Raw genomic sequence first — 13,291 nt, forward strand, 5'->3', positions numbered from 1 at the left:
TTTCCACCTGAGATCTGCGTAAAACCTGCACAAAACAAAACAAAACCCGCACCCCCTCCCCTCAAGAGGTTCTCCTTGCGCCCCTAGAATTGCAAAGCTAGTCTTGCCCCCAACGCAGCCAATCCGGAACAGGCCACTCATTGTCCACAAATCATAATCGTAGCATGGCGAAGACCATGGATTAATCGCGCTCCTAAAGGCTGCTGGGAACTGTAGTCACGCGGCCCTTCTTTTTTATGTCCCCCCATAAAAAAAAAATAAAATTCCAGAGGAATTCTGGGAGTTGTAGTCCAAAAGGACTTTTCTCTGCATATCTTCAAAAAAGTATATTTCTGTCCAAGCCGCGAATAGACCGTGGAAATTGCAAACATTTTTTTATTATTATTTCTATTTGTTTAAATGTCTATTTAACACACGCGCAATGCACCCGCCCTCTCACGGCTCCGTTGATTGTGAACGCTCATCATCCCCATCTGGATCACTCCCATCTCCACCTCCTTAATTGGTGCACTTAATTGGTGCTCTCCTGTGATTGGCTGGTAGTAAAAAAGTACCTGCAGCTGAAAAGCTATTTCAAGATTGCGGGGAAAGAGCCCGGGACAAATTCAGGGATTTGTTTCACAGGTTGGTGCTGCTGCGACTTCTCCGAGAAATCGAAAAACGATGGAACCGGTAAGTAAAAAAGGCTGCATTTCTCGCCCCGAATACCGAAGTGCTGATGTTGCGCAGCCGGGAAGGGAAGAGATGAGTGTAATATGATTGTGCTGTTTAGGACGTGCTTTTTCTTGAGGCTCGGCAACTTGAAAACGGGTGGACTCCCAACTCCTAGCATCTCCTAGGCAAGCATGGGATATGGAGTCCACCCGTCTTCGAGTTTGTGAAGTTGGGGGGGAAAATGGTTTAGAAGTTTGGTGTAAAACAAGTTTAGCGTTTTGTCAGAAGTGCAAAAGTTATACTGGAGCTTAAAATACACTAAAGAGGACATTAAAGGAATTGGTCCAATCTTGGTCAGATTTCAATCAGAACAGAGCTGGAAAGGACCTTGGAGGTCTTATAGACCAACCCTCTACTCAAACAGGAGACCCTACATCATTTCAGATAGGTGGCTGCCCAGTCCCTTCTTAAAAACCTCCAATGATGGAGCCCCTACAACTTTTGAAGGCAAAGCTGTTCCACTGGTTAATTGTTCTCACTATTGGGAGGTTTCTCCTTAGTTCTAGGTTGCTTTTCTCCTTGATTAGTTTCCACCCATTGTTTCTTGTCTGGCCTCCTGGTGCTTTGTAAAATTAGTTGACCCCCTCTTCTTTGTGGCAGCCCCTCAAATACTGGAAGAGTGCTATCATGTCACCCCTAGTCTGTCTTTTCGCTAGACTAGCCCCCTGCAATCATTCTTCATATTTTTAGTTTCCAGGCCCTTAATCATCTTAGTTGCTCTTCTTTGCACTTTTCCCAAAGTCTCAACAAGTTTTTGGTAATGTGACCAAAACTGGATGCAGTACTGCATGTGTGCCTTACTAAGACTTTATGCAAAAAATTATGCATGATTATTGTAATGTCCTACCTGTCAATGAATACTTCAGCTTCAACCATAGCAGCACACAATAGAAACAAACTCAAAGTTAACCGCACCAAACTTGATTGCAGGAAATACAACTTCAGCAACAGAGTGATCAATGTCTGGAATACTCTACCTGACTCTGTGGTTTCTTCCCCAAACCCCAAAAACTTTAACCTTAGACTGTCTACTATTGACCTCACCCCTTTCCTAAGAGGTCTGTAGGGGGCGTGCATAAGCGCACCAATGTGCCTACCATCCCTGTCCTATTGTTTCTTTTATTTTTCTTATATGTATCCATTTCATGTATTCATAACTACGTTTATACTTAAACCTATTATCTTGTAAGTAATTGACAAAATAAAAGCCGGAAACATTTTTGGGTGGGAAAAAACTTTGCGTTTTCCAAGTTGGAGAAAGGTATGCTAAGGTATAGCTTCCTTCCTCTTCCACAGCCCTAGTGGGAGTCTATAATGCAGCATTTCTCAGTTTTGGCAAGTTTAAAATGGGTGGACTTTGACTCTCAGAATTCTGGGAATTGAAGTTCACACATCTTAAACTAACCATGATTGAGAAACACGGCTATAGTGTATGAAAAACTGAGGGTAATTAACCCAGCCTGTTGGGTTGCTTTTCCACATTTTGATCCAAACCATTTTTAGAGTGTTGTGAACTGAATAGTATCCTTATGTGTGTAATAGTAATGAACAAAGAGACATTTTCCACTGCTTTGGATCCCTCCTTAGCAAAACTTGGCTTCTCACTGTGAGAAAATATTGTCTTTCTCTGCAGTGTGAACAAACGGTGCTACATACCTTTGCATAAGTGCTTTGTACTTTCTAAGCTAAGTTATCTGAAATTACTCCAATTACTTGATCTCCTGGGTTTCAATACAGCCGCAAGTCTCATTGAATTGCAAGCTCGTTTTTCTTCTTTTCCTTACATAAAATGTTTATGGAAATATGTACTATACTGTATGTACTGAGGTTCACGTACACTAGTTGTTTTCTACCTAGCTAGGATAATTTTATTCATAAGCAGTTAAGTTTATGGGAACTTAGCCTAAACAAAAAAAGCTTCACGCATTATGCTAAAGTTTAACCGGGTTTGCTTAGCTTTGGCTTTGCATGTGTAACCCAAACATTTTTAGGTTTCAAAATACAAAATGGAATGGAATGTGAGAAAGACCTTGAAATGCAGAATGAAGACATGCCTAGGGAATGGTGAGATAAGAGCGGGCATATCCTGTAGGTCCGTAATGGATAGAGAAAGAGGCGGGGGTGGTGGCCCTCCTTAATTTCTCACGCCGCAAAGGAGAGGAAAAAAAAATCCTATTTTCAGACTTGCAAGATTCTGTTACTATAGCTTTACAACAAAGTAGAATTAGCTGTCTAGTCATCATGTCTCCTCTCTGTTCTGCTGGGGAAAGCTAACAAAAACAGGTCAGCAGGATGTACAAATCCAGTTGATTGTGGTTTGTTTATTCATGAAACCATGTTGAAATCACAGTGTGATGTGAGAATTTGGCTACGGTCTATAGGAAGAGATGGAAAATTTGTGGAAACTCTGAAATGGGTGGAAAAACAATCTTGGGTTTCTGGGGAAACACTTCCAGAATTTGAAATGTGTATTTTTTTTTTAAATAACATGTGTATTTTAATCTATAAAAATAACAAGGGAAGCACATATCAGCACAAAGGAGGAACAAGTGCTTTTTTTTTTTTTTGGATAAAAGAACAGTTCTAAAAAAATGAACTGGAACAGTACTTAGGGTAGTACATTTGCCACTCAAGAGAAATCCTATATGTTGCTTTAGAAGTTTTATGTAAAGAAAAGAAAGACCAAGCTCTTCAGAGGAAATTTTCTTTCCTGACTTTTCCCCCCCTGTGCTTTCAATTTTTATCAGTCATGAAATAATTACATTATTGATTAATGTTCTTTTCTGTTTTGGGCTAGAAGTTTGGCAATTCTCACCCCATGCTCTTCTTTTTTTTAGAAACTGGTTGCTCACGTGAAAATCAGGACTGGCACTTGCATCAAAGTGAAAGCCAAGGTAGACATCAATGCAAAAAGGTTTGTCAATAATAGAATTACATTACAAAGAATATTGGGTTGGATGGATATTGGGGTGAATTCATTCTGACAGGGACACTGAATCCATTTTTGTTCAGTAGATAGTTGGGCCTGTACATATCCTTTACATGATCATTTGTTGTAATTTTTTGGAGAACCTTGTTTTTTTTTTTAATCTAACAATGAATTGTCTTTGCATGGTAATATAAAGATACCCCCTTAATGAAGGCCAAATAATATAAAATCCTTCAAACACCATTTAAAACACATAGAAAATGAAGCATACTGGTCTTTGACTTGAAAAAAGCTTGAGTTTGGAATAGTTCTGCAATTCAGGTGTTTTTTTTTTGCATGTGCACATGGAGTACCAGGGCAGTATTTTTCAAAATTGCCAACTTTAAGATGTGTGGACTTCAGCCGGCTGTGGAATTCTAGGAGCTAAAGTCAGCATATCTCTTGCTGATATTGGAAAAATACTAGATCCAGGGAAGGAAGGGAGTTAAAACTTGCCTGTCACATAGAATGAGAATGTGAATAAGTTTTGGCACATCAGATCTAACCTATGAATGACTCAAGGGTCCAGCATGTATTCATAAATCGGTTATTTCTGAATCACATACCAAATTACTCTAATGATCGGGTAGCTATTCTAATGCAGCCAGATTGTATTTTCTAGTCCGGAAGAGAAAGGGGATTAATCCTTTCCTGTGGTCTTGGGAAATAAAGATGAAAGTCCAGAGTAGCCTTTGTAAGTAGGACTGCTCTGGACATCTCCTCTTTGTGGTTTTTTTTTATATTTTGCACATGTACCATGGATGTAGAGATCTGACTGTGGTAATAGATTTCTTGGACTATCTTCTAACGATCAAAACTTGTTCTTTCCAGTTTTGCCATCAACCTGGGCCAAAATGAATCTGAACTGGTCCTTCACTTCAACCCTCGCTTTGACAGTCGGGGGGATATTAAGACCATTATTTGCAATTCCAAAACGTGTGGAGAATGGGGGACGGAAACCAGGAAGTCAATATTCCCTTTCCAACAGGGGGAAGAATTCAAGGTAAGAAAAACTGTTGGTCTTCCCCTCCACTTGGTATCTTCCAGATACCAAACGTCAGCATGGCTATCAGACCTGGAAGGGGCATCAGGCTGAGGAAAACTGAACTCTACAACTAATTGCAATAAAAGCAAAGTAGCTTATCGAGAATAAACAGAAAGGTTGACTTCTCTGGACAAGATTGGGAGTGGCTGTATTGGAGGGAATGACTCTGCTTGAAAACCAATTCATGTTTTGTGGATTAAATAAGTTTTTTTTAAAAAAATAAAACCCATTGCACTGGTAGTTTACCATTACAAGAATGCCTTTCTGAATTTACAGGACCTGGCAAGCTAATATGCAATTGTCTTGGTGTTGTCTAAAGTTGAATATTTGCTTTCTTGGAAATGGTGGCTTTTAACCACGGTTTTCTGTATTTGCTTACTTCTTATAAACTTGGCAAGTTTAAGACTTCTGGACTTCAACTCCCAGAATTCCTGAGCTAACATGACAGAAGGGGGAATTCTGGGAGTTGAAGTCCAGAAGTCATGAAGCTGTTATGTTTGAAGACCCCTGGCTTACTTGATTTGTACCAGAAGTGGTATTCATCAGGTTCTGGCTAGTTCTGGAGAACTGGTAGCAGAAATTTTGAGTCGTCCAGAGAACAGGCAAATCTCACCTCTGACTGGCCCCGCCCCCATCTATTCTCTGCTTCCCATTGAGTTCCAGCAGATCGGCTGGGTCTTCTTTGGTTGTCCTGCACAGGAGAACGGAGCTGGAAAGCAAGTTTGTGGGCTGGGGAGGGAATGAGGATTTTGCAGTATCCTTCCCCTGTCATGCCCATCAAGCCATGCCCACAGAACAGGTGGTAAAAAAAAATTGAATCCCATCACTGATTTATACCCCAGCTGATGAACATTCAAGGGAGCTAATGAAATGTGATGACCCAGGGTGGGATACAAAAGCAACAGTCACAAAAACAGGTGAAGTCCCTTTAATTCCTTCAACTTGGCTTCAAAGCTCCAATTATCATTGAAAAACTTCCTCACAAACAGTTGCAAAAAGGAAGAAATGCCGTTCAAACTCAAAATACATATAAATTATAAATGGAAAAAACACAAGCCACACTGAAGCAATTAATGAGACAAGGCAGGATAAGGGCTTGAAGACATCCACCGATATCAAAATACACACATACCACAACTCAGATAAGAACTGACATACTAGAATGATTTCACGCTTTACTTCCAGCACTGGGCCATGTGCAATTTGTCCTTTTAAACAGTCCTCACAGCTGCAGCCCATGAAGGGGATCAGGGCCCCTTCCTCCCCCATAGACCACATGTTTCTCCCTTATCTGCTCCTCCCTGCCTATCCTAGGATGAAAAGGGAATGGGCCTGGGTCTTCCTCTGACTGCTTAGCTGGCCTGTGCTCTTCCCCAGTTTTCTCCACAACCTCCTGAGTCACACTTCACTCCCTGTCAGCTGTTCCTCCTCTCCCTCTCAGTCAGACTCCAACAGGGGCATGACAAATGTTTTGGTTTTAAAGCTCCAATCTTTTACTTATTTTTTTTTGTGCGCCTGCACAGTCTTTATGTGTATCTTCAAGTCAGTTTTTGACTCCTGGTTGACTACCTGGAAAAAGTCCTGGCAGTTTCCTTGGCAAGTGTTTGGAAGAGGGTTTGCTCTTGCCTGTTTCTCAGGGCTTGAGAGAGGAAGACCGGCCCAAAGTCACCCAGCTGGCTTTGTGCCCAAGATGACACTAGAACTCGCAGTCTCTCGATTTCTAGCCTAGTGCCTCAAAAATGACACCAAATGGGCGCACTCTTTCTTATGAACTTCTGAACAATATAATAAACTATATCTCAAGAGACTTTCTTTTTCATCTCTTCCAGCTCTTTGTCTGCTATGATGCCGAACAAATCCTTGTGAAAATGCAGAAGGGGGAAGAACTCGTGTTCCCAAATAGACTGCAAATGGATACAGTGGAATACTTCTCTATTGATGGTGATGTGAAAATTAAATCTGTCAGATTTGACTGAGCCCATCCTTTGTTTTGAACCCTGAAATAAAACTTGCATGAATAAAGTGAGACTGTCCTTGCCTGATTCTTGTCATTTCAGTCTTCTGAACAAATTGCTGGGTTTATATTAGTTTGCGTGCAGTAATTCGGATTTTGCTTCCTGTTCAAATGTGAAGAAAGGTCTCCTGGGATCTTTTGGACACTACTAATTCTGTGAAGCAAGGCATCAAATGCAGATGCAGCTCATAAAAATCTATGCCTTCAATGGGTTAGTTTTCAAAGATGCACCAGACTCTTCCTAAATTTTGGCTGCCTGGGAGATCAGAGTAAGACACACTCCAAACACACTCCACACTTCAAAACACACTCCAGCTATGAAACTTGTTGGGATAACTTGAATTTGGACAAATTCAAACCAAGTGTACAATTTTACTTAGCCCACAGAGTTGCATAAAAGGGAGTAAGGAGGCCAAGGTTGCTGTGTTACACCTCATGGCTGGGGCTGCTGGGAATTGTAGTGTTCTAGAGGCTGCTGAAATACAAGTTCCATACTCCTGGGCACAGTGTATATTTTGAGTGACATGATGCAGGAAGAGTCAACTACCTATAGAGTAGTTTGCCTCTGATGGGAACTACTAGATGTAAAATCAGTGAGGTTTCTTGTCGCTTATAAATCTTATGTTTTCTCCTGTTTTCTTTCCTTTCCTCCCCCCCTCCCCCCAAATCTTGTGAAAAAGATTAGCCTGGGATCCTGCAATACCAGAGTGGAGATATGAATTGTGGACTTGATGTTAAGTCTATTCCAGGGGTCTTCAAACTTGACAGTTTTAAGACTTGAGGACTTCAACACCCAGAATTCCTCCTCCAATCATGTTAGCTCAGGAATTCTGGGAGTTGAAGTCCACAAGTCTTAAACTTGCCAAGTTTGAAGACCCTTGCTCTATTTCCTATCACTCACAAGCTATTGACCCCTGACATTGCTGAATTTCTATAGAGGCCACAGTAGGCCAGTATACTAATATAAAATAGTTTGCTTGGATTTGGCTTAGAAGATTGGATCATTCCAACCTTTGTTGTAAATCATAGCTTATTGTTTGGTACATCGATGGAAGAGAATATTTGCAGCTCAGGATAAACAGTGAGGTCCTTGGTGCTTTGCGGTTTGCTTGCAAACATTTCATTACCCACTTAAGTAGTAACATCTGGCACTCATTTAATAATTAAACATCTGCAAGAAAACCACCCTCTGCACCAAGGACCCCACACTTTGGTATCTATTGAAAGCCAGCTAATTGAAAGCTAATGGCTTGTGTAACCTATCATTAATGCTTAACAGGTATGAATTAAGCCAAACTAATTCTGGGTGATGGCTCCATCACCCACTATTGGCTTCTGGTGATTCTGCCAATGAAACCCTAGTTCTGTTGTTTGAGCCCCATTCTATAAAGCAGAAGAAACCACATTTCCCCCATGGATGGGTGTCTGAAGGAATCTCCAAAGCTTGTGGAAGGTAACAAAAGTGATTATGGGCTATTAAGGTGCTATTTATTCCTAGTGACCATATAATTTTCTCTGTTTATCTGGTCTCTCAGATTTTGCAAAGGATTCTCCTATCACTGTGTTCACCCCACTTTCTGCTGGTCCTATTTCGTTCTCTTTTCCCAGGATCAGAGCCCTCCGTAGAGTGTTAGATTCTCACAATAGAATAGATAAAATAGAATTGAATTCTTTATTGACCAAGTGTGATTGGACACACAAGGAATTTGTCTTGGTGCAAATGCTTTCAGTGTACATAAAAGATACATTCATCAAGAATCATAAGATAGAATAGAATAGAACTCTTTATTGGCTAAGTGAGATTGGACACATAAGGAATTTGTCTTGGTGCAAATGCTCTCAGTGTACATAAAAGATATATTTGTCAATCATAAAGTACAACACTTAATAATAGTTCTAGGGTACAATAAGCAATCAAATCATACTAGGAAACAGTTAATATAAATTGTAAGGATACAAGTGACAAAGTTACAGTCATAGAGTCACAAGTGGGAGGGGATGATAATTTCAACCTGATCATCTATACCTCCAGCTAGAACTCTTGAGTTGATTTGTTTCTCAACCTTGGGCAATTTTAAGATGTGTGGATTTCAACTCCTATGCTGGTTGGGGAACTATGGGAGTTGAAGGCCACACATCTTAAAGTAGCTCAAGGTTGAGAAACTCTCTCTTAGGTTATCCATTGTTTTTCTTGGCTCTTCACCAATCCTCAGAAATCTTCTCCAACACCAAAGTTCAAAGACCCTTAGAAAACAAAGGCAGACTTTCCAAGCCTGCTTATTGTGTTTCTTGGGGGGAGGGGGAGTTGTTCCTTCAATACAGGTAGTCCTCGACTTACAACAGTTCATTTAGTGACCAAAATTACACTGGCATTGAAAAATAGGGACTCTGGACTGTTGTTCCAAAGTTACCACCTTTGCAGCATCCACATGGTCAGGTGATCAAAATTTGGACGCTTGGCAACTGGTTGTATTTAACAGATAACAGATAATCAGAGTTGGAAGGGACCTTGTAGGTCATCTAGTCCAACCCCCCCGCCCAAGCAGGACACCCTACACCATTTCTGACTGTTGGGAGTCCAATCTCTTCTTGAAGGTCTCTAGTGATGAAGCTCCCACAACTTCTGAAGGCAAAGCTGTTCCATGGGTTGATTGTTCTCCCTGTCAGAAAGTTTCTCCTTATTTTCAGGTTGAATCTCTCCTTGTTCAGTTTCCATCCATTATTCTTTGTCTGGCCTCATGGTGCTTTAGAAAATAGCTTGACCCCTTCCTCCCTGTGGCAGCCCCTCAAATATTGGAAGATGGTTCTCCTGTCTCCCCTGGTCCTTCTCTTCACTAGACTAGCCATGCCCAGTTCCTGTAACCGTTCTTCATGTTTTAGTCTCCAGTCCCCTAATCATCCTGGTTGCTTGGTTGTTTATGACGGTTGTAGGGTCCCAGCGTCATGCAATCCCCTTTTGCAACCTCCTGGCAAGCAAAGTCAATGAAGGAAGCCAGATTCACTTAACAACCAGGTTAGTACTTTATCAACTGCAGGGATTCACTTAACAACTGGTACAAGAAAGGTCCTAAAAGGAGCCCAAAACTCAAACATCTCGCTGAACAACGGAATCGTTGGGCTCCATTGTGGGGGTAAGTCCAGGACCTATCTATTTCCAATTTCCCTCACAGAAGGGGGAAACCTCCCCCCCCCCCACACACCAAAGCCTAAAACGCGGGGAAAAAAGCGGTCAGTCTGTGACGGATGTTGCCAATGGGGCACTACTCCAAGGCCGCCACCTGGCTCAGGTGCGCCGGTGGGAGGTGGAAGCAGCTCAAGGTCTTAACCGCGGCGAGGGGAAAGATCAAAGGCAAGGGGCGAGGGAAACCCCGAGAAATCTAGTCTGAGGATTCTAGGTGGGCGTGGCCAGAGGCCGGCTGGGCGGGGAGGCTTGGGCTCCTATGAAAGGGAGCGGTCGGTTTCGCGGCGATTTCGATTTTTTCCCCCCTGTGTTCGTTCCTGGCGCCCGTGTCATCCTCCGCGTGTCTGAACGCGCGCTGCTCTTCTCGTTGTACCAGCAGGGTCCGGACGTTTTCCTTCTGGCTTTGGGTATCTCTCTCTCTATATATATAGTTAAACTCTCTCTCGGTCTTAAATCTGCTTTGTTGAATGGCTCCGTGTTTCCTCGTTGCCTTAGAATAGAATAGAACTGGAAGGAACCTTGGAGGTCTAGCCAGCCCCCTGCTCAAGCAGGAGAGAACCTATAGTATTTCAGATAAGTGGCTAGTTTCTTCTTAAAAACCTCCAATGATGGAGCTCCCACAATTTCTAAAAGCAAGTAATTCCACTGGTTAATTGTCCTCACCTTTAGGAAGTTTCTCCATAATTGCTGGTTGCTTCTCTCTTTGGTTAGTTTCCAACCATTCTTTCTCGTCCTGCCCCCTCTGGTGCTTTGGAAAATAATTTGATCCCTCCTCCTCTTTGTGGCAGCCCCTCAAATGCTGGAATATGCTATCATGTCACCCCCTAATTCTTCTTTTCTTTAGACTAGCCAAACCCAAATCCAGCAGCTGCTCTTCATATGGTGTAATCTCCAGGCCTTTGATCATCTTAGTTGCTCTTCTCTGAATTTTTTTCTCCAAAGTCTCAACATCTTCTTTCTAGTGTGGTGACCAAAATTGGTTGCAGTATTCCAGGTGTGGCCTTGTTAGGGTTTTATAAAGCGGCACTGATATTTCATGTGATCTTGATTTTATGCCTCTGTTTATACAACCCAGGATTGTATTAGCTTTTTTGGCTGCTGTTGCACACTGCTGGCTCATATTCAAGTGATTGACCACTAAGGACTCCAAGATCCCTTTTACTGTTTTTGAACCAAGCCTTGCCTAATCTGTACTTGTACCTTTGATTTTTCTTGCCTAAATGTAAAACTTTGCTTTTCTCCACATTAAAATTCATTTTGTTGGATAGGGCCCATTGTTCAAGTTTGTCAAGATCTGTTTGGATCCTGAGCTTGTCTTTCAGGGGTGTTCGCTATGCCTGTTTAGTGTCCTCTGTAAATTTGATGCGTGCCCCCTTGTATTCCCTCATCAACAGGTTTTGGAATTGAAGTTGCCTCCGTGCTCTGGTATAATGATGTGCAACGCAGCATAATTAATAAATGAATTGCAGTGTTATTTATTTACATTGTTGTGGGAGATGACATGGCATAAATAATAAATATTAATTAAAAAGTAATTTAGTAGTGTTTAATAGCTAAGTGCTTATTTGATTTTAAATAATGTTTAGAACTAAATGCAGATAGTTTTCGACTTACAACATTTTGCTTAGTTGATCAAAGTTACAACGGCACTGAAAAAAGGGACTTAGCACCGTTTTTCATGCTTATGACCATTGCATCATCCCTATGACCACGTGGTCTACATTCGGATGGTCGACAACTGACTCACATTTATGACAGTTGTAGTATTCCAAGAAAAGTGGGGCAAAACCCATTTAACAAATTTTTCACTTAGCAACATAAATGTTGGGCTCAATTGTCGTAAGTTGAGGACTACCTGTATATTTAGTTTTGATAAGTTTTATTTTAAATGGTTTATTTCCTGCTTGTGCACCACTCAGAATGTGGTGCAAGATGGAGATGCCATATAAACGTTCTAAATAAATAAATAAATGCTATCTTATGGGAACTTTTCAAATGTCAGTTTCAAATTTTCAAACATTGTTTTTTGACTAGGGGAGTCAAATGATGAATGGAAAGAACTGAGGTTTTTGGGGTTTTTTTTATTTGCTCCAATTCTTGTCCCCAATTCTGAAGGAGTGGTATCTAAGTGAAAAGAGAGTTTTCTCCAGTGGTGGGTGTTAGGAATGTAAGTTACCTAACAGTTGGGTTGGAAAATATATAAACCAGGATAGACATTTTAATACTGTCTCTTTAAGGGAATGCTAAAATGGTAATTGGGCGTGGTTCCTCAAACGGCCATAAGATGGAGCTAGAAACCTGGGTTGTTCTGTTCTGTTGCTGCCAAGAGCATTGCCGTTCCTGCATTTTCCCTATTGACTGATCATAGTTCTTGGATTTGATGTAAGTCTGTTACTGAACTGTTTTTGATACTGGACTTTGATTTTGGATTATCCCTGGACTAAAAACTGACTGCTTTAACTGTATATGACTTGGGCTGTGTTTGGACTTTGTTTAACCTTTTACTGGAAGTAAAACCGACATTTTACTATACAGTGTAGCTGTGTGCTGTGTGTGTGTTATTCAACATTACTCTCACTACATCTCCCTGTGTGCGCTCATTCTCCTAGTGGGGAATTACCTCAATAGTGGGATTCAAATTTTTTTACTATCAGCTCTGTGGGTGTGGCTTGGTGGACATGGTGTGGCTTGGTGGGCGTGGCAGGGGAAGGTTATTGCAAAATCCCCATTCCCTCCCCACCCCACTAACCTGCTTTCCAGCTCTGTTCTCCTATGCAAGGCAACCAAAGAAGACCCAGCCAATCACTGGGACTCAGGAGGCAGAGAATAGATGGGGGCGGGGCCAGTCAGAGGTGGTATTTGCCGGTTCTCCGAACTACTCACAATTTCCGCTACCTGGTTCTCCAGAACTGGTCAGAACCTGCTGAATACCACTTCTGGTTTTCTCCCTTAAATTTTGTGAGACAGTAAAAGAACTTTTTTTTTTTTTAAAGAGGAGAAAAATGTCCTCAGATGTATGTATTCTGATATGTGGGTGGAACTCATTTCAATGAATTTGGGGGACAATGGACAGGGATTATTTGTAAGTGTACTTCTTATGTGTACAGGTAGTTCTTGGCTTATGGCCACAATTGTGCTCCAAATTTCTGCAGTTAAGTGAGTTTTGTCCCATTTTACAACCTTTCTTGCCAGAGTCGTTAAGTAAATCATTGCAGTTATTAAGTTAGTAACCCTGTTGTTAAGTGAATCTGGCTTCCCCAATGGCTTCGCTTGTCAGAAGGTCGCAAAAGTGGGTCACGTGACTCTGGGACACAGCAACTGTCATAAATGTGACCCAGTTGCCAAGCATCTTGAGTGAAATTTTGTAGT

At 41.5% G+C, this 13,291-nt stretch overlaps 1 protein-coding gene across 1 annotated transcript; it reads left to right on the forward strand.

Moving 5' to 3' along the window:
- Nucleotides 1-546: 546 nt before the first annotated feature.
- On the forward strand, nt 547-6,753 carry LOC113449103 (16 kDa beta-galactoside-binding lectin-like). Its single transcript, XM_026720088.2, has 4 exons — nt 547-672; nt 3,552-3,628; nt 4,514-4,685; nt 6,557-6,753. The coding sequence occupies exons 1-4, from the start codon at nt 664-666 to the stop codon at nt 6,701-6,703; spliced, it is 405 nt and encodes a 134-aa protein (XP_026575873.2). The 5' UTR covers nt 547-663; the 3' UTR covers nt 6,704-6,753.
- Nucleotides 6,754-13,291: the final 6,538 nt, after the last annotated feature.

The sequence above is a fragment of the Pseudonaja textilis genome, chromosome 2 (genome assembly GCF_049901715.1).
Source record: "Pseudonaja textilis isolate UNSWEBS1 chromosome 2, rPseTex1.2, whole genome shotgun sequence".
Lineage (NCBI taxonomy): Eukaryota > Metazoa > Chordata > Lepidosauria > Squamata > Elapidae > Pseudonaja > Pseudonaja textilis.

Bases quoted from the DNA above. Each gene is read 5' to 3' on its own strand.
- LOC113449103 (XM_026720088.2), top strand. The intron at 3,629-4,513 runs GTTTGTCAATAA...TGTTCTTTCCAG, and splicing joins GTAGACATCAATGCAAAAAG to TTTTGCCATCAACCTGGGCC. The intron at 4,686-6,556 runs GTAAGAAAAACT...CATCTCTTCCAG, and splicing joins AACAGGGGGAAGAATTCAAG to CTCTTTGTCTGCTATGATGC.